Raw genomic sequence first — 25,212 nt, forward strand, 5'->3', positions numbered from 1 at the left:
GACAAAATCCTGGTAATCCTGTTCTTTAAACTTGGCAACAGTTTCTTCAGCAAACTTACTGTATAATGAAAGATTATCCTGCAAATTCTTGTCCATCTTTGTAATAGCTAGATACATATCTTTTAAGGATATATCTTGTGACAAAACTGAAGAAGCTTCATTTAAAGACATAAGTAAATAGAACAATTGCTGGTGCCTTACGTTGAGAAGATCCTACAACTTCCTTATCAAGGGATAAGAGAGAAGAATCACCCCTCTCAGGAAAATCCTGGCGGGGGTGGGTGGATACGTCCATTTGCTCTAGGGCACGCGCTATTTGTCTGATCATTACAGGTTATGGATGCAGGGTTCTACCCCAGAAGAAAGGGAGGTGTCCAAAAGTGAAAGAGTAATCACATTAGAAGTATATATTGACCCTGGCATCTTAGCTGCTTGTAGATGTAAGTCCATGAGTCACTTAACAACAATTGACACCAATGTCGTCTTCTTCCCTCCTCTCCCCCATTAGAGTGGAGCGCAGTCTCATACTCCTCAGCGGTTCCAAAGGGATGGGAGCTGCCCCTTTCATCACGCCACTTGGCAACAGATAACTTGGAAAATGCTGCCAGGGTTCTTAATTTAAGACTTTTTTTAAAATTTCCCTGTTAATCATTATTTATCCCCTCTTGAATTCTTTAAAATATATGTAAGGAGGTGTTACAGTTGTCCTTTAGTAATACTGATGTTACTAATGTGTATTACTTTCCCAGAATGGTTAGGTTGATTAATCAGGGAGGAGGAGGTACATCATTTAAATTCTCCTGATAGTCTGGATCTTACAAAATTGTTGGAGTCTCCACAGGATAATATTTCTAAGAGAGCCACTCTTTTGATTTATTTTAGCATTACTGAGAAGAAGATGTTGCTATTATTAACATACATTAAAAGAAGAGTGTACCTTTATATATGGTCAAATTATTTTTATGTTTCCTGATGTATCTAGGCCTACTCAGCTTAGATTTGAGGTTTTTGCTTTTCTGATTGTATTGCTTCTTTTTTTTCTTAATTTTTTATGTTAATTTTCTTTTAACATTTTAAAATTCTAATAAAAAAAAAACATCCCAGTAGTACCAATAATTGGGTTTAGAAGTAAAATAAAACCTGTTAACAGAGTAGTCTAATGGTTAGTGCAGCAGACTTTGATCCTGGGGAACTGGGTTTGATTCCCACTGCAGCTCCTTGTGACTCTGGGCAAGTCACAACGCTCCTTTGCCTCAGGTACAAATAATTACCTGTATATATGTAAACTACTTTGAGTATAGCTGCAAAAACCACAGAAAGGTGGTATATCAAGTCCCATTCCCTTTCCCCCCTCCTTTCAGCCTACTTAGAAACATGACAGCAGATAAAGACCATATGACCCATCCAGTCTGCCCATCCTTTGTAACCCCTAATTCCATTTCATCATGCTGATCAATCCATAGACTGGTGGGTTGTGTCCATCTACCAGCAGGTGGAGATAGAGAGTAATCCTTTTGCCTCCCTATATGTGGTCATGTGCTGCCGGAAACTCCCCAGTATGTTCTCTATCTCAGCAGGTGGTGGTCAAACACAGCAGCAGCTCTGGCTAGTTCTCCAAGCCTAATCTTTAGGTTTTGTTGAGTACCTGGGGTTGAGGGCTCTTCTTGAGCAAGTGCAAACCTGGTGGTGCCAGGTCCCTCCTTTTCTCCCCCCTCCCGCTGGCTCCGTTAAAAAAAAAAAAAAATTTTTGGACGTCCTTTAAGGGCGTTTATTTCAACGTTTATATCAGCGTTTATTGCAGCTGCTCACTGGGACACCAGTTCGTTACAGCTCGGAGCGAGAAGCAGGTAATTTTTCCTTTTATAGCGGGCAGGGGGTTCCCCGTTCGGTCTCCACGTGGCTTATGGGTCGGAGGGCGAGTGCGCGAAGATTCGCTCCCCGGACCGCGGGATGCGGGGGTTTCAAAGCCTGAATCGCCTTTGTTGGGCATCAGTTGGAGTCCGGGCAGTGTCCCAGTTCTTCTTCGGTGCGGCGGTTTTTCCCACCATAAGCGCCCATCCCCTGCTGCTCGCCCACTCCATGTTGGCCAGCCACTCTGCTCGGATGGCTTCTTCTTGGTCCGCCCTCGAGCTGGGACATTAATGCTAGGGTCGCCCTTGATTCAGGCGATGGCAGAAAGCGGCCAAAGTTAAGCGCCGTTCTTCCCGTGCGGCTCCTCGGAGTTTCGCCGCCGGATGCCATTTTGGATGCGCAGCATGTTTCTCCACCGCTCTTGCGAGCGCCGGTTGAGGGTGCGTCTAGGGCCGTGGCCCAGGCTGCAGAAGTGCACAGTCTGGGAGGTTTCTCCCCTGAGTTCATTTTGCTGCTGCATCAGGCTTTCCTTATGCAAAACGCTGCCCCTGCTCCCCTGTCCGATAAAGGGGTTGAGGCCTCCGGAAGCAAATGCCCTCGGGTGGATTTCCAGGCCCTAGAGGACTCGGTCTCCTCTGATGTAGATGAGGGCAGCGTATCTGAGTTCTCCCAACGGTCCTTTGGGGATTCTTTGGAGGAGACGGATTCCCGCTTGGATGGAGCGGATGACCCCTCTGCAGCGCGGATTTTTCGCTCAGAGGATTTGCCCAACCTGTTAGTGCAGGCCATGAGCATTTTGAAGATTTCCTTTCCGGAGGACGTCTCTCCCTCAGCCTCTGCTGGCTCTGCCATTATGCTGGGGACGAAGCGCCCGCCTAGAACCTGCCACGTGCATGAAGCCATGCACACCTTGATTTCGGCTCAATGGGATTTCCCAGAAGCGAGCCTTAAAGTGGCTAGGGCTATGTCCCGCCTCTATCCTCTGCCTGAAGGTGAACGTGAGGCCTTTCTTTGGCCTACCGTGGATTCTTTAATCACTGCGGTGACTAAGAAAACAGCATTGCCGGTGGAAGGTGGCACGGCCCTAAAGGACGCCCAAGACAGAAGATTGGAGGCGGCATTAAAGTCGTCCTTCGAGGCAGCTGCTTTAAGTTTGCAGGCCTCAGTTTGCGGCTCCTATGTGGCCAGAGCGTGCCTGACGATTGTGCAGCGGGCTTCTCCCTCGGATCCTTCCTTGAGGGCTGATTGGCCGGCCCTGGAATCAGGCTTGGCCTACTTGGCAGACTTGCTGTATGATGTCTTAAGAGCCTCGGCTAAAGGTATGGCTCAGACAGTCTCTGCATGGCGCTGGCTTTGGCTGAAGCATTGGTCTGCTGACCACGCCTCTAAGTCTCGCCTGGCTAAGTTGCCTTTTAAAGGCAAGCTGCTCTTTGGGGTCGAGCTGGACAAGATTGTGACCGATCTCGGCACGTCTAAGGGCAAGAGGTTACCGGAGGTCAGGGCTTAGGCCAGTGGTGCCCGCCCCGGTCCCTCCAAAGGACGGTTTCAGGAAGCCCGTCGGTATCGCCCGGGCAAGTCGAGCTCCTCTGCCTCCTCTTCCTTCAAATGAACTTCTCCCCCAAGCAGAATTCCTTTCGCAGAGACCGCCATCCCGGAGGTGCATCCTCCGGTCCTCCCCCAGGGTCTCGTACCCAATGACGGAGCCCTGGTCCATGGCTCAGAGCAGATTGGAGGACGCCTATCCTCGTTTCTGAGTGAGTGGACCAGGGTAACTTCAGACGCTTGGGTGCTGGAAGTCATCAGAGATGGCTACAAGCTAGAGTTCTGCCGACCCTTAAGAGACGGGTTTGTACTCTCTCCCTGCAAGTCTCCGGTCAAAGCTGTGGCAGTGCAGCAGACTTTGAACAATCTGATCCGCCTGGGTGCGGTCCGTTCCGGTGCCAGAAGATCAGCTTGGCAAGGGACGTTACTCCATTTACTTTGTGGTACCAAAGAAAGGAGGTTCTGTTCGGCCTATCCTCGACCTCAAAGGGGTCAATCGGGCCTTGAAAGTTCGACACTTCCGAATGGAGACTCTCCGCTCTGTTATAGTGGCTGTGAAGGCAGGGGAGTTCCTGGCATCCTTGGACATCAAGGAAGCTTACTTGCATATTCCCATCTGGCCTCCTCATCAACGCTTTCTGCGTTTTGCAGTCCTGGGCCGACACTTCCAGTTCAGAGCCCTCCCGTTCGGGTTGGCTACTGCTCCGCGGACCTTCTCCAAAGTAATGGTGGTCATCGCGGCCTTTCTACGCAAGGAAGGAGTACAAGTCCATCCTTGTCTGGACAACTGGTTGATCCGAGCCCCCTCTTATGCAGAGTGCGGCAGAGCTACAGACAGGGTGTTTGCTCTTTTGATCTCCCTGGGGTGGATCATCAACTGGGAGAAAAGCCAGCTGCGCCCGACTCAGTCCCTGGAGTATCTGGGAGTTCGTTTCGACACCCAAGTGGGCAGAGTGTTCCTGCCAGACAATCGGATTGTCAAGCTTCAGGCTCAGGTGGACCAGTTCCTAGTAGCCTCTCCTCTTCGGGCTTGGGACTATGTGCAGCTGTTGGGCTCTATGACAGCCACGATGGCAGTAGTGCCCTGGGCCAGGGCCCATATGAGACCTCTACAGCACTCTCTGCTACAGCGATGGACTCCGGTGTCGGAGGATTACGCTATGCACCTTCCCTTGGATCCAGTGGTGCGCAAGGCGCTGAGCTGGTTGCTGAAGCCAGACAAGCTGTCCGCAGGAATGCCTCTTTGGACCCCGGAGTGGGTTGTCGTTACGACGGACGCCTCTTTGAAGGGCTGGGGAGCCCACTGCTTGGGAAGGACAGCGCAGGGGCTTTGGTCTCCTGCAGAGGCAAAGTGGTCTATCAACCTCCTGGAACTCAGAGCCATTCGGTTGGCACTTTTGGAGTTTCTCCTGTCGGACAATGCCACGGCGGTGGCCTATGTCAATCGCCAGGGAGGTACCAAGAGCGCCCCTCTAGCCAAGGAGGCCATGAATCTATGCCAGTGGGCGGAAGCGAACCTGGAACAGCTGTCGGCGGCCCACATTGCGGGAGTCATGAATGTCAAGGCGGACTTTCTCAGTCGCCATACCTTGGATCCCGGAGAGTGGCAGCTATCTGCTCAGGCGCTCTTGGACATCACGAAGCGCTGGGGCCAGCCGAGCCTAGATCTGATGGCATCATCGGCCAAGTGCCGCGCTTTTTCAGCAGAGGACGGGACCCTCGAGCTCTGGGAGTAGATGCTCTTCTCCAACAGTGGCCGACACAGGAGCTTCTCTATGTGTTCCCGCCCTGGCCCATGTTGGGCAGAGTGCTAGACCGGGTGGCAAAGCATCTGGGCCGGATAATCCTGGTGGGTCCAGACTGGCCCAGACGTCCCTGGTATGCGGACTTGATCAGGCTCTCAGTGGACGGCCCTCTGCGGCTGCCAGCGGAGCAGGGCCTGTTGCATCAGGGTCCCGTGGTGATGGAGGATCCCTCCCCCTTTGGTCTTACAGCCTGGCTATTGAGCGGCAGCGTCTGAGGAAGAAGGGCTTCTCAGACAAGGTCATCGCCACTATGCTGAGAGTGAGGAAGCACTCTACTTCTACTGCTTACGCCAGGGTTTGGCGTACCTTTGCATCGTGGTGTGAGGCAGGCTCTCTTTCTCCCTTCACTGCTCCAATTTCTTCAGTGTTGGCGTTCCTGCAAGAAGGTCTGGAGAAAGGCCTGTCGCTCAGTTCCCTTAAAGTCCAGGTAGCGGCTCTGGCTTGCTTCAGGGGTCGCCTGAAGGGTGCTTCCCTGGCTTCGCAGCCAGATGTGGTGCGCTTTCTCAAGGGAGTTAATCACCTGCGCCCTCCTCTGCACTCAGTGGTACCTGCGTGGAATCTCAATCTGGTGCTAAGAGCCTTGCAGAAGCCGCCTTTTGAACCCTTGTCGAGGGCATCTCTGAAAGACCTGACGTTGAAAGCAGTCTTTTTGGTGGCTATCACTTCAGCCAGAAGAGTTTCCAAGCTCCAGGCACTATCATGTCGAGAGCCTTTTCTGCAGTTCACTGAGGCAGGAGTGTCTATTCGCACAGTGCCTTCCTTCCTGCCCAAGATTGTTTCTCGCTTCCATGTGAATCAGCAGCTCTGTCTCCCTTCCTTTCGTAGGGAGGACTACCCAGAGGAGTACTCTGCTCTCAAATATCTGGATGTGAGACGAGTCATCATCAGATACTTGGAAGTGACCAATGATTTCCGGAAGTCGGATCATCTGTTTGTCCTGTTTGCAGGTCCTCGTAAGGGTCTGCAGGCTGCTAAGCCTACAGTGGCAAGATGGGTCAAGGAAGCCATTGCAGTGGCTTATGTGGCCGCGGGGAAGGTGCCGTGGGGAAGGTGCCGCCTATCCGGCTGAAGGCTCACTCCACTAGAGCTCAGGCGGCCTCGATGGCAGAGGCCGGGTCCGTCTCCTTGGAAGAGATTTGTAAGCAGGGCCGTGCCTAGGGTCTCTGGTGCCCCCCTGCAGACTATCAGTTGGCGCCCCCCCCCCCCCCCCCCATCTAGCAGAGCAGGAACAGAAGGGTGCAGACAAGTAAGCCAGACCTCAAGAAAAAATAGCACTGTATGTATCCCTCATTGATAAGTCTCTGACTCTAAAGTTTAGCAATTTCATTAAAGCAAATGTATTTTCATAACACTTCAAAGATTTCCAACTCAAAATAGGAATGCTAATTCATAATGTGAGCAAAGTCCTCTTAGTTTCCAAAGATTCTTTTTCTAATCTCCTTTGCACCAAAGGATATAATTCAGATCAAACATTTATCTCTGATCAACTATCTCAGATCAAATATTTATTTCAGATCAAATATTAAGGTTTCCTTGCTTACAGTCACTTAAATCTACCTAGCCTTTACATAGCTTATAGGATTTAAACACTCTTAAACTGAAATTCACCCTTTTCTATTCTTCATAAACTTCAAGTAATCCTGAAATATTCAGATCCTTTTCTCACTAGAGAAACCTCAAACTTCAATCTCCACCAACCTCTTTTCATTCATATTTTCTCATTTACCACATAATCAGGCACTCTTTTATAATTTCAGTCAACACACATAGGAACTCACAGCTGCATGTCTCTCTTGGCCAAACCGATGGTCAGTTGCTGTCTCACTCTGTTCCCTTCCCGGCAGATTTCTAACAGAAGCTGATTATCCAAGCAGAGAGCTCTATTTGAATGCAGATTAACACACAGCCACTGGGAATTTTTAGTCAAAAACACTAGATAAACTCTTCGTTTTTGGACCAAACTTCACACTTTTGATCAGAGCCATGACCTAACATTAAGGCTGTAAACATTCCATCATTTTTATCCATAAATATGCAAATGAGAACCTCCCAAAAACGGACAAATTTGCATATGATTTAAACAAATCTGAGCATATGACAACCAAGTACAGACTCCCAGCACCTGAATTCTGCAATTAGATTTAATGCAAATACTTTTAAAACTTATTTTTAGCACTTTTAAAATGTCAGGTTCTCTTTAATTTGAATTCTGTTCAAGCTCTGAAGCTCACCCTGAGTGAGGAGTTATCCCCAAACCAAAGCATATATAGCAATCTGGTTGCATTCTCTCAAATATAACTTGAAGAGCCTGCCTACCTCAGTGAATTCTGCTGCCTTGTTTTCAGTTACTTTCACTTCCGTTGCTTTCACTTCCGGGATCGCAACTTCAGGTGAAAGATTTTGCAAGTGAGTGGAAGGCAGGGACGGCAGGGCAGCTGCGCGCCCCTCGAAGGCAGGCGCCCCCCTGCCTTACTTACCCCGCTTACCGCATCGGCACAGCCCTGTTTGTAAGGTGGCGACTTGGGCATCGCCTCATACCTTCTCCAGTCATTACCGCTTGACTGTGGCTGCTCGGGCGGAGGCCCGGTTTGGAGCTTCAGTGTTGTGGTCAGGGATTTCTATGTTCCGCCCTGGGTGAGTACTGCTTCGGTACATCCCACCAGTCTATGGATTGATCAGCATGATGAAATGGAAGGTAAAATTATGTATCATACCTGATAATTTTCTTTCCATTAATCATAGCTGATCAATCCATAGCCTCTCCCAGATATCTGTACTGTTTTTATTCTGGTTGCATTTCAGGTTCAAGTTTAGTCTTCAGTTCCTGTTCAGGAGGACTTCGTGTTCAAGTTTTTGCAATTGGATTCTTCAGGAGTTGAGACGATTTTGTGTTACAGTGAGCTGCTGCATTCCTCTCCTCTGCTTTTTATGGGGCTGGATTGAGACCTAAATTCTGCCGGCGCTCCCTCCCGCTTCGTGCAGCTGTAGGGCAGCTTTGTACCCCTCCCGCTTCGGCGGTGTTAGGGTCAGTCAGCGCCTCCCGCGGTTGCGGTTGCAGGATAAGCCAGATCCCCCCGCACCAGCGGGTGAGGTGTCCCTCCCCCACTCCGCGGGGATGAGCTGGACGGATTCCCCTCCCCCACTTGTGTGGGGATGAGCTGGGTTGATTCCCCTCCCCCATTTCGGCGGTGGTGAGCTGGGCAGAGTGTCCCTTTGTGGGTGTAATTCTCTAAGTGCTGAGTCCTGCGGATGGAGCTTTGATATCGACTTACTGAGGAGTTTCCGGCAGCACATGACCACATATAGGGAGGCAAAGGATTGCTCTCTATCTCCACCTGCTGGTAGATGGACACAACCCACCAGTCTATGGATTGATCAGCTATGATTAATGGAAACCAAATGATCAGGTATGATACATAATTTTACCTTTTTCCTGTTCCTAAGCAATCCCACATGCTTATCCCATGCCTTTTTAAATTCTGAAACAGTCCTCGGCTCCACCTACATTGATAACTATGCCCCTATGCATCTCTAGGGTAGGTGTATTTGTCAGCATTACCTACCCTGAAAGTTAGCCTAACTGAGGCTTCAGGGCCTACTCAGAGTGTCATCCAAAGGCATTTGGGAGAGAATGCAAGCAGCTCTGATATTCTCCCCCCCCCCCCCCCCCCCCCCCCCCCAGCCTGATCTTTGGGAATGTCAGTATAAGTAGACTAGATTGGGCATAATTTGCATGTTTTAGCACCTTTATTTCCGAGCAAAAAAAGATCAGAATCAGTACTCAGGAAAGCAATAGAAAATAAACCACTGTCTCCATAAACTGTGCCTTCACAGGAATTCACACCTCCTTGGTAAAACAAATTAAATTATATCACAGGTACTAGGAAAAGAATTCAGATATTTAAACCCAGAGAGGGGCAAAGAGAAAAGACACACACACCCTTTCAGACCCACATCCACACACCCAATCCTACCTGCAGCCATTCCACATGCATCCCCCTCCTCAGCCCTGACAAAAGGACAAACTTTCATTCACTGACAGACACACACACAGAAACAGAGAGACAGGCAGACTCAGACACACAGAAACAGCTGAAATACCTTTCTGCCCTAAGTGCTGTAAGCCTTTCTCTAGATAAAATACCTTTTCCAAGCCACGCTTGTATGTTGTATTACTGTGTTAAAAAAACCCACTGCCCATAAGAAGTGGATCTGGGACCAGAGAAAGGAACCCAGAATCAGACCAAAGCCAAAGCTGACATCTGACCTCTGGGGACCATAACGGACAGTATTCATTGCCAGTCCTTGGAGGGCAGCATGTTGATATTTTTTACGTAACATACACAATTGTACTGCTATGGATTTACAGCCTGTCTCACTGACACAGACTACTCAATAATTACCGTGGATTCTTTTGGATTCGTATTAGAGAAATGAAGCCTTTATTAGAGGTGCTAAATTCTACAATGATTAAGGTATATACAATGATTAGCTATATAAACACAATGATTAGCTATATAAACAGTCATTACATCACTGGTCTCTACATCTAAGCAATGCTAAGAGTTCTTAGACCAGGAAAAGAAGCAATAATACACTATACATACAACATCACTGGTCCTTACATCATCCAGGCTCTTAACATCAGCTGGGGAGGGCCCTGTTCACAGCGAGAGCCAGGAGCTCCTTTGACCAGGAACAGATGCTCTGCTCGGCGCGTCCACTCGCAGATGAGCCCCCGATTTCACTGAAAGAAACTCCCCGTTTTATTAGACTTAGAACTCATGTTCAGAGCTAAGGAAAATTACAGAATGCTTCTCTGTTTAGGTAAACAAGCCATACTTTGGGAACATGGTCACATGTTTTCCAAGTCCAGGTGGCCAAGCTGAACTTCCGAAAACAAGAACCATCCTCTCCTTCACATATCAAATTAGTTAGAGCTGTGTGTTATCTTCTGCATTCCAACTTATTTTCACACAATCAAAGTTAAACAATCATTTTTTAAACAGAATTACTTCTGTTCAACAATACAGACCCCGAGTGCACTGGTCGGTCAAGACAGAGTTGAAAAACAATCTTTAAAATTCACTTGTATTACAACAATGAAGATTTTTGAGGTGTTTTTTTGCATATACTAAGGACCTCATTTTCAAAGCACTTAGACTTACAAAGTTCCAAAGGTTACTATGTGCTTTGAAAATATGCTTGTTTGTTAAACAGTGATATTCATTTACATATGTTGGTTACCATGAACAGCAAAGTTTATTGTAGTCCTCAGACAGTGGTGGTCCTAGGTTGGTTGCCCCTCCCCAGCGAATCAACCCCCCCCCTGCAAATCATGACACCCCTGGCGCATCACCTCCACCTCCCCAAGTGCATCGCTCTTGCCTCCTGGGGGTGCAGGAAACAGTTGCGCGGCTGTCGGCTTCACCAGTTCCCTGCCCTGGACAGAAAGTAATGTCAGAGGGAGCAGGGAACCAGCGGATCTGACAGCCACGGCTGCTCCCTACATCCCCTTGCAGTGTGCACAAGGGGCAGACCACCCCCACTGCCCTGCCCTTGGTACACCATTGCCCTCAGAAGAGCTTAGTCTGATAATCCTGAACTTCAGATTCTGTTTCCGCTGTGCAGGATGGAAATGTGTTTAAAGTGGGTAAGTCTAGGTGAATAGGCAGAAAGAGGGCTTTCTCACCTGTTAACTGGCAGTCTCACAGCTGGAATACAGAGTCAGCTGAGTAAGGCTGTTTTTCACAAAGTGATTTTTTTATCTGTTCGTATCACCGAAGAGACATTTTTAATAGGTGTACTGCACCATGTCTTTCCAAACAGCTGTGCCTGCTGCCTTTGCAAATATATTTTCAGTTGTGTTTCTGTGTCTTTTAGTAATGTCACTAATGCAGGGTGTAAGGCTGTTTTGACTAGATCATCATTGAGGTTACTCAGTAAATTATTACTTATGGTAGGGGTTGGTTCGTCTCCTGGGATTTTATGGCTAAGTGTGTCAGGCAGTATACATGATAAAGAGATGGAGAGAGTTATTAGAGGACCTGCCTGCTCTATCTTTCATTCTATTTAGTGGGAATTGATTTGCAAATGTTGTGTGTGTGGGGGGGGGGGGGGGGGGGGGAGCCAACTTTACTGTGCTTGTTGCCTGCACATGAGTTGCTACGGTAGTTGTTTAAATATTCTATAATACTATGGCTTCTGCTAGTTTCTGTGATTTATACATTACATTTGTTTTCTGTTCTCGACTTCAAATTCAGTTTAGTGCTTTTGAAAGGTACTAAATTGAAGACAATGCTAGACTACTGTTAAAGAGAAAGGTCTTGTCCTTCAATTTTACTGGCTATTTTTTCTTCCATTTATATTTTTGCATTCTTGACTACTCTACCAACCTCTTAGCTTTTCTAGATATTGTCACCCGTCTTCCTCTTTCTGTGATCTCTTGTAGTTTATGAATGCCAACCTCTTTTTCCTTACCTTCTCAGTTACTTATTTTGAGAACCATAGTGGCCTCCTTTTCCTTTTTAATGTATTGATTTTCCTAATAAAAAAGGTTTGCTGCCCTTAAAATAGCTTCTTTCAGTTTTGCCCACTGCTTTTCTTCTTCTCCCAGATGTTCCGATCCAGCTAAAAACTCTTTAAGGTATCCCCCCCCCCCAATGTTTATTGATTTATGACATTTAAATCCCACATTAGCCCGAGTAGATCTCAGGTTCAATGTGGCTTACATAACAACTAGAAAAGCATGAACATGTTCAAAATATATTAATAAAAAGTAAAATGCATCATACAATGTTAGACCAGTAAAACTTGAGTTAGGAACAGATGTAATTAAATACTTTGGGGTCCTTTACTAAGCTGGGGGAGAAAGGGCCCTGCGTTGGCGGCAGAGGCCATTTTACCTGTGCACCAGGGCCATTTTTCCCCACAGACAGTAACCCCCCTCCCCCCCAAAAAAGGCCACACGCTGAGATAATTCTGACCGTGTGGTCATGCAGCGGGGAGCCCTTACCACCACCCATTGAGGTGACGATAAGGGCTCCGGCGCTAACCCAGTGGTAACCAGGCAGCATGTGGCAATGCCCGATTACTGTCGGGTTACTGCCACGCAAGCCATTTCCGGGGGTGGGGGGGGGGGGTCTTTTTTCCCTGGAAATGGTTCGTGCTCGGGGCAGGACTACTGCCGGCGGCCACTCTCTCCATTTGTAAGCATCAGGTCTAGTATGGTCCCGTTCCACATGAGTTCCATTACCAGTTGTGGAGAACATTGGAGCCGACTCTGTGGGTGCTTGAGCACCCCCAATATTGGAAACATTCCTTGTATGTGTCCAGGGAGGGATTATTTCCATTGGGCTTAGCACCCCCAATAATTTTGAAAAGTTGGCTCCTATGGTGGAGAACACAGGGATGTTCCGATAAGCATCTGGAATATTAACATCACCTATTTCATAGCAATATTGTGAATATTTTCAATGAAATCTCTGTCCTTCTGCCTGTGAAGGAGGCCTGTATATCACACCAGGCACACTTCATGGACTTCATATCAAACACCTGCCTGTCTTACCAAAATATTCTTATAGTGGGAGACATCAACCTTCATTTGGAAAATATAAACACAAACAACGTACACGAATGCAAGGAATTCCTTCAACTTTGGGATTTCCACTGGCCTAATATGCAACCCACCCACAAGAAAGGACATACATTAGACATCATAACCCACAAATTTTCACCAGAAGAGACCATCAGAATAAAAGACACAAAATGGACAGCCATACCATGGTCAGACCACTACAAGGCAAACACATCGCTCCTCTGGAAAACAAAAGCAATACAACAAAAACAAGAAAAAAGAACATACACTACAAGAGGCAAGATAGATCCGCTGAAATTCTGGCAACAAATATACACCGACGAATGGACAACAACTACAGACTCACCCCAATTTCTACAGGAGTGGGACGAAAGATGCAGAACAGTGCTAGACAAAATAGCACCACTCCAAACTAGGACCTCACATAGGAAAAGTTCAATCCCTTGGTTCAACGAAGAGTTGAAAGAACTAAAAACACAGGTTAGAAGACGAGAAAGAGCTTGGAGAAAAAAACAAGACGAATACACGCTCAATGAATGGAAACAGACGCAAAGGAAATACAAATACAAAATCAGACAAGCCAAAAGAATGCACTACAGAAGTACATAAGTACATAAGTAGTGCCATACTGGGAAAGACCAAAGGTCCATCTAGCCCAGCATCCTGTCACCGACAGTGGCCAATCCAGGTCAAGGGCACCTGGCACGCTCCCCAAACGTAAAAACATTCCAGACAAGTTATACCTAAAAATGCGGAATTTTTCCAAGTCCATTTAATAGCGGTCTATGGACTTGTCCTTTAGGAATCTATCTAACCCCTTTTTAAACTCCGTCAAGCTAACCGCCCGTACCACGTTCTCCGGCAACGAATTCCAGAGTCTAATTACACGTTGGGTGAAGAAAAATTTTCTCCGATTCGTTTTAAATTTACCACACTGTAGCTTCAACTCATGCCCTCTAGTCCTAGTATTTTTGGATAGCGTGAACTATAATAGGACCAAATTACAAGGACACGCACAAACTCTTCTCACTTGTAAACAATCTCCTAGACACTACACTGGTCACCTCAAATAGCACAGAAACCCCATCGGCTACTAACCTAGCAAAATATTTCAAAGAGAAAATCATAAAGCTCCGACACATGATTCCAATCACTACCACTGAATATACAAGCATCCTTGAATGCCTAGACCCGAAACCTGGGGAATATCCAGCGGTCAGATCATGGACCAACTTTGACCTGATTACAATGGATGAAATCACACACTGGCTTGGTAAATACGCCAAATCTCAATGCAAACTTGACATCTGCCCGATTAGCTTACTAAAACAATTCAAAATAGACCTCATGAACCAACTGAATTATAGACTCCTAAATGGTCTCTTCCCTAAGGACAAAGGAAATATCCTTCTCACACCATTGCCAAAAGATGCCAAGAAAAGCACAATGGACCTAACAAATTACCGACCAGTCACCTCCATCCCGCTCATAACAAAACTGATGGAGGGCATAGTGACGAAACAACTCACGGAATACCTAACAAAACACTCAATTCTACATGAGTCTCAATCAGGATTCAGATCAAACCACAGCACTGAAACTGTACTTGTGTCTGCAATGAACTCATTCAAAAAAACAATTGCAACCGGCAAAAATATACTCGTACTACAATTCGACATGTCTAGTGCTTTCGACATGGTAGACCATGAAATATTACTACACTTATTAGAATATTTTGGAATCGGAGGCCCAGTTCTCAATTGCATCAAAGGCTTCCTCACCACCAGGTCCTACCAAGTAGCAACGAACAATGACAGATCACCAACCTGGACGCCGGAGTGTGGAGTTCCTCAGGGATCCCCCCTCTCGCCAACTATTTTCAACCTGATGATGACACCACTGGCCAAATTACTAGCAAATCAGAACCTAAACCCCTATATATATGCGGACGACGTGACGATCTGTATCCCGTTCAAAAATAACCTAAACAAAATAACCAACGAAATCAATCAGAGCCTCCACATCATGCACTCTTGGGCGGACTCATTCAAGTTAAAACTGAACGCAGAAAAAACTCAATGTCTGGTTCTCACATCCCAATACAACACAAGCAACTATCCTACCATAACCACACCTTACTGCACACTTCCCATCTCAGAAAATCTGAAAATTCTGGGAGTCACTATTGATCAAAACCTCACACTCGATACCCATGTGAAGAACACAACGAAAAAAATGTTCTACTCAATGTGGAAACTCAAAAGAATAAAACCTTTTTTCCCTAGATATGTCTTCCGCACCCTGGTACAATCACTACTGATAAGTCACCTGGACTATTGCAATGCTCTGTATGTAGGATGTAAAGAACAGAGCATTAAAAAACTCCAAACAGCCCAGAACACCGCAGCCCGTCTTATTTTTGGAAAACCCAAATACGAAAGTGCAAAACACCTAAGAGAGAAACTACACTGGCTCCCGCTCAAGGAACGAATTGAGTTCAAGATCTGCACGACCGTATACAAAATCATTCACGCAGAGGCCCCAATCTACATGCTGAACCTAATAGACTTACCACCCAGAAATGCCAGAAGATCAGCCCGTAAGTTCCTCAACTTGAACTTCCCCAGCTGTAAAGGAACCAAATACAAACAGGCATACGCTTCTACCTTTGCGTACAAAAGCACACAGCTATGGAACGCACTACCCAAGACCCTGAAAACCACGGACAACAACCAACTTTCGCAAAACTTTGAAGACATTTCTCTTCAACAAAGCCTACAAAAATAATCCTTGCTGAATCAAACTACAAACCTTTGAAGACATTTCCCTTCAACATAGCCTACAAAAACAATCCTGATGAATCATACTACTCCGTACATCACCCAAACGCTCTAAAACACTTCGACACGACCTTACCCATTACCTTCTAATTAATTCCTCTTTTACTCCAATTCATTACCGACTGTATCCAACTCTATGTAACGATCATACCAAATTAACACCCTGTAAGCCACATTGAGCCTGCAAAAAGGTGGGATAATGTGGGGTACAAATGCAATAAATAAATAAAAATAAATAGATGTTCCATTCCCTCGTTCCAGATTAACTCAGAGTGCCTTCTCAAGGTGAGGTTGCACCATGGAGTGATACAGAGGCATTATAGTATTCTTGTTTTTATTAACCATTCCTTTCCTAATAATTCCTAGCACCCTGTTTGCTTTTTTGGCTGCCGCCGCATACTGGGCATATTGTCTACAATAACACCTAGATCTTTTTCTTGGGTGCTGACTCCCAAGGTGGATCCTAGCATCAGATTTGGATTGTTTGTCCCAATGTGCATCACTTTGCATTTGTCCACATTAAATTTCATCTGCTATTTGGATGCCCAGTCTTCCAATTTCCTAAGATCTTCCTGCAATTTTTCACAGTCTGCATATGTTTTAACAACTTTGATTAGTTTTGTGACATCTGCAAATTTAATCACCTCACTTGTCTTTCTGATTTCCAGATCATTTGTAAATAGGTTAAATAGCACCGGTGTCAGTACAGCTTATAAGGGCGTAAGAATGTAAGAATAGCTGTACTGGGTCAGACCAATGGTCCTTCCAGCCCAGTATCCTGCTTCTAGCAGTGGCCATTCCAGGTCACAAGTACCTGGCAGAAACCCAATTAGTAGCACCATTCCATGCTACCAATCCCTAGGTAAGCAGTGGTTTCCCCTATGTCCATCTCAATAACAGACTCTGGACTTTTTCTCCAGGAACTTGTCCAAACCTTTTTTAAACCCAGATATGCTATCCGCTGTTACCACATCCTCTGACAGTGAGTTCCAGAGTTTAACTGTTCTTTGAGTGAAAAAATATTTCCTCTTATTTGTTTTAAAAGTATTTCCATGCAATTTTATTGAGTGTCCCCTGGGCCTTGTACTTTTTCAATAAGTACTACTACTACTACTACTTATCATTTCTATAGCGCTACTAGACGTACGCAGCGCTGTACACTTGAACATGAAGAGACAGTCCCTGCTCGACAGAGCTTACAATCTAATCAAGACAGACAAATAAGGCAAATAAGGGACAAGGACAAAGAGTAGTAAGATTCCGGAATCCCAAAGAGTTGTAAGATTCCAGAATCTCAAAGACTACTACTACTATTTATCATTTCTATAGCGCTACTAGATGTACGCAGCGCTGTACACTTGAGCACGAAGAGACAGTCCCTGCTCGACAGAGCTCACAATCTAATTAGGACAGACAAACAGGACAAACAAGAGATAAGGGAATATTAAAGTGAGGATGATAAAATAAGGGTTCTGAACAAGTGAATAAGGGTTAGGAGTTAAAAGCAGCATCAAAAAGGTGGGCTTTTAGCTTAGATTTGAAGACGGCCAGAGATGGAGCTTGACCTACTGGCTCAGGAAGTCTATTCCAGGCATATGGTGCAGCAAGATAAAAGGAACAGAGTCTGGAGTTAGCGGTGGAGGAGAAGGGTGCACTGCAGATATGAGAGATTTACTCAGTGAATGGAGTTCCCGGGGAGGAATGTAGGGAGAGATGAGAGTGGAGTAAATAATTCAGTTTTACCCATTCTACTCCACTCAGGAATTTGTAGACCTAAATCATATCCCCCCCCCCCCCCCCCTCAGCTGTCTCTTTTCTAAGCTGAAGAGTCCTAAACTCTTTAGCCAGCAAATACACATATCCTGCTGCACATCTTTGTGTGTTTTACAAAAGGCCCCACAGACTGGGGGAAATGTGAGCATTACATTTCAAATAGAACTCAACTTATGAGCAGTGTAGAGAAACACAAGGAGGAAAAAGCCTCAAGAAGCTCCCGGCTAGAAAAAGCAACGGGAGCAGGGCTGCTGCTTCATTGGCACAAAAAAAACTTCCTTGTAGCAACATGTGCAAAATTGAACAGCTCTTACAAAATATCTTCAATAATTTATCACAGGTCTTAAAACATTTTACTGTGCTTATATTGTACTTAGCTTGTGTAGTTCTTCCTTTCCTTTCCTTTCTTTTCTCAAAAAAACAGACCAAGACTAACGGTGGCCAGAATCAGGGTCTAATGGTCATAAAATTGAAAACTCCGCTCTTCACTTGACGGAGAAAGATGTGCAGCAGGGATATGTGTCTTTGCAGGCTAAGGAAAGGAAGAACTACACAAGCTTTTTTCTATCCGGGAGCTTCTTGAGGCTTTTTCCTGCTTGTGATTCTACACTGCTCATAAGTTGAGTTATATAGGAGAAACCCTTTGTTTTTGTTTATTTATGATATTGGGTTGTCTCCCTCATTTGTTGGTTTAGTTTGTAACATTACATTTCCCACATACAGTCACAGTGCAAAATGGCGCATTATGAGGACCGTTCTACAACTCTGCATCTACACATAGGCATCTAGAAAGGAGCATAGGCAAGTATATAATACTTGTAACTGGATACGTATGTGTGAATGCACTTCTCCCAGACTCCAAATAATGTGTGCACCCAGCTGTCAAATACATCCCATGCAAGATTTACAGAAGAGTACTCAGGCAGGGTTCTAGCAAATTTTGTATACCGTGTCAAACCGTTAAAGCCATAGAAGCCGGTTCTGTGGGTGCTTGAGCACCCCCAATATTGAACAAACTCCTTGACTGTGTCTAGGGAAGGGAGTAATTTCCATTGGAATTAGCACCCCTAATAATTTTGAAAAGTTGGCTCCTATGATGAAAGCTCAGAATGGTTACCAACCAAGAGTATAAGAAAACAATATTAAGCTTATGCACAATATAGAAAAAAAATACTATATCTAACAAAAAATACTGTAACTATTAAAAATGTAATAAAAAGCCACATTTTCAGTTGTTATCAAATTTCAAATAGTCTTACTCTAAGCGAAGGTCTAGTAGAAGTGAATTCCAAAGTTTTGCATCTACAAAGCTAAATATCTTAGTAGTACAAATGAGACGCAAAGATTGAGCAGCAGAGTAGAAAAAGTATTTCTACACATAGACCTCCTTGAGTGACGGTTATTGGGTAGAGACACTAACAGATAGATAAGAACACATGGTAAAGGGTTTTAAAAACTAAGCAGAGAATTTTACTCAATTCTAGCTCCTATTGGAAGTCAGTGTAACGACCACAACATAGGTTTAATGCTTTCAAAACAAGATTTATTCAAGATAATTCTTACAGGGAATTTTGACGCAATTGAATCCAGAATAATAATTTATTAGAGAGACCAGTATAGAGAGTTAAAATAAATGATCCTAGAGAAAATCAGGGCACTCCACTATTCACCCTCCTTCATTGAGAAAAATGGCCATTTAACCCTACCCTTTGTTTTCTGTCCATTAACCAATTCCTAAACCACAACAGAACATTGCCTCCTATCCCATGACTCTAATTTTCTCAGGAATCTCTCATGAGGAACTTTGTAACCCATTGGATTCCAGGAAGTTCACTATCCTTTCTTTCAGCAGTGCCTACATTACTTTACCAACTATAGAAGTGAGGCTTACCGGCCCGTAGTTTCCAACTTCTGTCACTGCATTTCTGAAGAGAGGCCACATCCACTCTTCTCTAATCCCATGGAACTTCTCCCATCATCAAAGATTTATTAAACAAATCCTTAATAGGACCTGCCAGAACCTCTATGAAGCTCCCTCAGTATCCTGGGATGGATCCTGTCCTGTCCCATAGCTTTGTCCACTTTCAGTTTTTCAAGATGTTCATGAGCACTTTCTTCTATCAACAGTGTGGTATCTACTCCATTCTCATATGTACCTTTCTTAGCCAACTGTAGTCTGTCTCCAGGATTTTTTTCTGTGAAAACAGAAGATAAGTATTTGTTTAGCACACTCACCTTTTCCTAATCACTCTCCACATAGCAGTTTATAACATCTTTCAGTCTTACAATTCCATGTCTAGCCTTCCTCCTTTCACTAATATAGCTGAAAAACATCTAGTTACCTTTCCTTACATCTCTAGCCATTTCTCTGTTTTTGCTTCCTTCAGTTTTATCTGGTATTCTTTTCTGTGTACCTCTTCTTGAGTCCTTCCGTATTTCATGAATGCCACCTCTTTTGATTTTATTGTTTTCAGCCACTTGTTTGGAGAATCATATCAGTTTCCTTTTTCTCTTGCTTTTTATTTACTTTCCTTACATTCTGATCTGCTGCACTTTTTATAGCTCCTTTTAGCTAGGATCATCCGACATTGCTGCCTGGATGTCCAACTGCCACTTGAAACTGAACATGGCCAAGACCGAGCTTATTGTCTTCCCTCCCAAACCCACTTCTCCTCTCCCTCCACTCTCTGTCTCAGTTGATAACACCCTCATTGTGCCCGTCTCATCTGCCCGCATCCTCGGAGTCATCTTCGACTCCTCCCTCTCCTTCTCTGCGCATATCCAGCAGATTGCCAAGACCTGTCGCTTCTTCCTCTATAACATTAGCAAAATCCGCCCTTTCCTCTCTGAGCACACTACCCAAACTCTCATCCACTCTCTCATTACCTCTCACCTTGACTACTGCAACCTACTCCTCACTGGCCTCCCACTTAGCCATCTATCCCCCCTTCAATCCGTTCAGAACTCTGCTGCACATCTTATCTTCCGCCTGGACCGATATACTCATATCACCCCTCTCCTCAAGTCACTTCACTGGCACTCGATCTGCAGCCCCCTCCTTACCTCTCTACCCTCATCTCCCCTTACGTTCCTACCCGTAACCTCCGCTCTCAAGACAAATCCCTCCTTTCAATACCCTTCACCACCACCGCCAACTCCAGGCTCCGCCCCTTCTGCCACACCTCACCCCATGCCTGGAATAAACTCCCTGAGCCCATACGCCAAGCCCCCTCCCTGCCCATCTTCAAAGCCTTGCTCATAGCCCACCTCTTCAATGTCGCCTTCGGCACCTAACCACCATACCTCTATTCAGGAAATCTAGACTGCCCCCACTTGACACTTGACATTTTGCCCATTAGATTGTAAGCTCTTTTGAGCAGGGACTGTCCTTTTTCTTAAACTGTAACCCTAGTAGCACTCTAGAAATGTAAAGTAGTAGTAGTTCTCTTATGTCCTCCCACCCTGTCATCTCTTTCTTCAGGTACTCGCCCATTGTACTAAAGTTACCATGTTTGAAATCCATGACTTTGAGTTTTGTGTGGCTGCACTCCGTGTTAGCTCTTATAGCAAACCATACCATGTGATGATCACTAAGGTGGTGTTCATCACTGGTCATAAAAACCTTGCTTGGATAGAATTATTTTAACTTTTAATTTATTTCCAAATAGATTTTAACGATTTTGCTCTTTTTACAAGAAAATTTTTTAAATATATTGACAATATCAATGCTAACTTCAAATTTTCTTTGGTTCATAAAAACCTTCAATGATTCTCATGAAGTGCTCTAAAGCAGCTTTACAAAGATAAAGTAAAGTCGAGCACTTATCTGTTGCCCGACGGTGGCCCCATCCGTTTCGCTTGTGGGCTTTTTCAAGGGCTGTGCTTCGACAGGGAAAGCATTGAGAAAATGTTTTTCCTCTCTCTTGATCTGACCAAAGCAGCACTAAGTTATGGTCAGATCAAGAGAGAGGAAAAATATATTGTTAATATATTAAAAAAAAATTTCTTGTAAAAAGAGCAAAATTGTTAAAATCTATTTGGAAATAAATTAAAAGTTAAAATAATTCTTTCCAAGCAAGGTTTTTATGACCAGTGATGAACACCACGCCCCCAGTTAAAGCCGCTGAAAACTGAAAGTAAGCGGTCGGGCGTTTTGAGGTCTTTTCCTTGCTCTTTAGAAATATTTTGTTAAAATCAAACATTATATTTCCATATAAATTTTATTGGATTCCTCTTTATATGTTCGGATATCAAATGAACTATAAATATTATTTTAAATGTTGCCTACTATGGGAATACATTTCAAAAAAGGATACAAGGTCAAAACTTAAAAGTAATGAGCTTCAAAGTTTAAAGTATTTCTATGGTGTTAGATTACTATACACATTACAACTGGAGTTAAAATTACTTACAAAAAGAAAAAAAACACACTTTGATGCCATGCATAGCAAAGAATATTTTATAAAAAGGTTACAAGAAAAAAGAAAACAAACAGTGCCCACTAAAACATGAACTTTTAAATGCATACAAACCAGTATTAGGTAAACTGAAAAAGGTTGTCTTTAAAAAAGGCATAGGTTAATGTCATCTGAAAGGCACTGAATAAAGAAATAAATACATCATTCACGATGTTAATTGCTATTTAAACCTCAAAAAAACTGAAGGTAACTCTAAAACAGTCCTTAAACCAGTAAAGATCTATACTGAAAAAAAACAAGCGCTTGACGGTCAACATTATATATGTGGTGCTTTACAAAATATATATGGCAATAGTACAGACATACTCTCAAAATAATGTTAAAAAAAATCAGAAAATCTTACCAATTAGTAGCGTCTGTGCAGAAAAGAATGTTTTGCCAATAAAACGTTGGCTGGACACCGCTCTATATAAATAAAGAAAAAAGGCTCCCTACTCGCATCGCTCTTTTAAACAGCTAACATTGACGTCATCTTACGTGAAAACCATGCCAAAAAAGAAAATGAACAGTTCAAAAAAAGGATAGATTTGAAAATAAAGCATAAAAGTACTATGCCTTAAAAACTCATGAAAAATGGTTTCATATAAAAAATATATTTGATAAAAAGTCACATAAAAATAATATTGAAATGTATTCTAATGTATATGCATAAGTGAGACATTTGCACACCAAAATTATTTACGTGACTCTAGAGCCTTGCCACAAAAAAATGCACATTTGCAAATTATACATTGTATGTTAAAGTCCATAGTTATATATTAAAATATAAAAATGTATAAATCCCCAGGAAAAAGTGGATAAAATTGTCCATCCACACTAAGCTTAAAAGGAGACAGAGGGTACATTATTGGGCTCATTTTCGAAAGAGAAGGGTGCCCATCTTTCGACACAAATCGGGAGATGGGCGTCCTTCTCCCAAGGTCGTCCAAATCGGCATTATCGAGAGCCGATTTTGGGCGCCCTCAACTGCTTTCGTCACGGGGACGACCAAAGTTCCTGGGGGCGTGTCGGAAGCATAGCGAAGGTGGGACTGGGGCGTACTTAACACATGGGCGTCCTTGGCCGATAATGGAAAAAAGAAGGGCGTCCCTGACGAGCAATTGGCTGACTTTACTTGGTCCATTTTTTCTTGCGACCAAGCCTCAAAAAGGTGCCTGAACCGACCAGATGACCACCGGAGGAAATCGGGGATGACCTCCCCTTATACCCCCAGTGGTCACTAACCCCCTCCCACTCAAAAAAAAAAACGTTAATATTTTTTACCAGCCTCGATTGTCATACCCAGCTCCCTGACAGCAGTATGCAGGTCCCTGGAGCAGTTTTAGTGGGTGCACTGCACTTCAGGCAGGCGGACCCAGGCCCATCCCCCCCACCTATTACACTTGTGGTGGTAAATGTGAGCCCTTCAAAACCCACCAGAAACCCACTGTACCCACATCTAGGTGCCCCCCTTCACCTCTTAGCCTATGGTAGTGTTGTGGGATAAGCATAAAGGAATCCTGTGCCGAAGGAATGGATCCTCAGGAGCTTAGTCAAGATCGGGAGGCGGGGCTGGAGGTTGGGAGGCGGGGATAGGGCTGGGCAGACTTATACGGTCTGTGCCAGAGCCGGTGGTGGGAAGCGGGACTGGTGGTTGGAAGGCGGGGATAGTGCTGGACAGACTTATACGGTCTGTGCCAGAGCCGGGGTTGGGAGGCAGGGCTGGGAAGGTGAGGATAGTGCTGGGCAGACTTATACGGTCTGTGCCTGTGCCAGAGCCGGTGGTTGGGAGGTGGGGCTGGTGGTTGGGAGGCGGGGATAGTGCGGGGCAGACTTATACGGTCTGTGCCCTGAAGAGCATAGGTACAAATCAAAGTAGGGTATACATAAAAAGCAGCAAATATGAGTTATCTTGTTGGGCAGACTGGATGGACCGTGCAGGTCTTTTTCTGCCGTCATCTACTATGTTACTATGTTACAGTTGTGGGGAGTGGGTTTTGAGTGTCTCAGCACCCAAGGTAAGGGAGCTATGCACCTGGGAGCAATTTCTGAAGTCCACTGCAGTGCCCCCTAGGGTGTCCGGTTGGTGTTCTGGCATGTCAGGGGGGACCAGTGAACTACGAATGCTGGCTCCTCCCATGACCAAATGGCTTTGATTTGGTCGTTTCTAAGATGGGCGTCCTTGGTTTCCATTATCGCTGAAAACCGGGGACGACCATCTCTAAGGTCGACCTAAATGTTGAGATTTGGGCGTCCCTGACCGTATTATCGAAAGATGGCTGCCCATCTTGTTTCGATAATACGGGTTTCCCCGCCCCTTCGCCGGGACATCCTGCGAGGACGTCCTCAGGAAAACTTGGGTGCCCTGTTCGATTATGCTCCTCCACATATACTAATAAAAAGACACTAGTTCTGGTACCTGGTACATGTGAGTGTATCTAAATGTTAGCACATAAATGCCAAATTATTCTACTATTCTGTAATGGAAACTGAACATTCAGGTGCCATTATAGAATTTGCTCTAGAGCGCTGCATTACGGTGCCTAAATTTTGGCTTTGCTTTAAAGAACTGACTCCATTGTGCATATCCTGAAACCCTGACTGGCTCAATGGGATTTCCTTGAAGCCCCAGAATAAAAGGGATGCTCTGAAAAGCCTGAATTCTATGTAACTCTTTTGTTGTGACTTTCAGAGGGCGATCCGAGTCCGCAGTCACTCCATGGAAACGATGGTGGGGATTCAGAAGAAGCAATCGAGTGGTGGAGGGATTTCAGGAAGCCTGAGTGGGGGCAGTGTGCACACCAGTGTCGAAACCACCAAGACCACTTTCTCTGTGAGTGCTGAATTATGGTAACACAACAGTTCATCAGAATTCTGTACAAGGACAGAAATGGGTGCCTAGAAATATGCGATACTTGTATAGAGATCTCAGAAGACCATTCAACTAACACAGTCCAAAATAACTTAAGACCTCAAAATCAGGGGAAGTGCAACATATTCAGTTGTCGTATGTTGCTTTAATTCCCAATCTCATCATTGTTCTAAGAGAGAAATCCTCCAAAATTTCCATACTGATGTAAAGTACGGGGGAACCTGATTACTTGGCTAACCTGTTACAGTCCTATGTCCCACCTAGGGTTCTTAGATCCCAAGATAGGGGGTTGTTAGCTGTTCCATCCCTGGCCCAGGCATGACTGTCCTTGACATGGGAGGGTTGTTTTGTTTGGGGGTTTTTTTGTGTGCTCTGTGGAACCAAGTCCCACAAAGTATTTGAGAAGAGCAGTCTTATGAACTATTTAAGGCTTGGTTGAAATTTTATTTTTTTGCTAAATTTGTTTCAGACTGAG

At 44.8% G+C, this 25,212-nt stretch overlaps 1 protein-coding gene across 1 annotated transcript in view; it reads left to right on the top strand.

Annotated features, from left to right (window-relative positions):
* Positions 1-25,212, top strand: part of LOC115456778 (rap1 GTPase-activating protein 2-like) — a 77,885-nt gene that overhangs the window by 19,674 nt on the left and 32,999 nt on the right. Inside the window, exon 4 of the mRNA XM_030186069.1 lies at positions 24,558-24,698. Within this exon, the coding sequence (XP_030041929.1) occupies positions 24,558-24,698 (141 nt within the window). The remainder of the gene's footprint in view (positions 1-24,557; positions 24,699-25,212) is intronic.

This window comes from Microcaecilia unicolor, chromosome 13 (assembly GCF_901765095.1).
Source record: "Microcaecilia unicolor chromosome 13, aMicUni1.1, whole genome shotgun sequence".
NCBI classification, from domain to species: domain Eukaryota; kingdom Metazoa; phylum Chordata; class Amphibia; order Gymnophiona; family Siphonopidae; genus Microcaecilia; species Microcaecilia unicolor.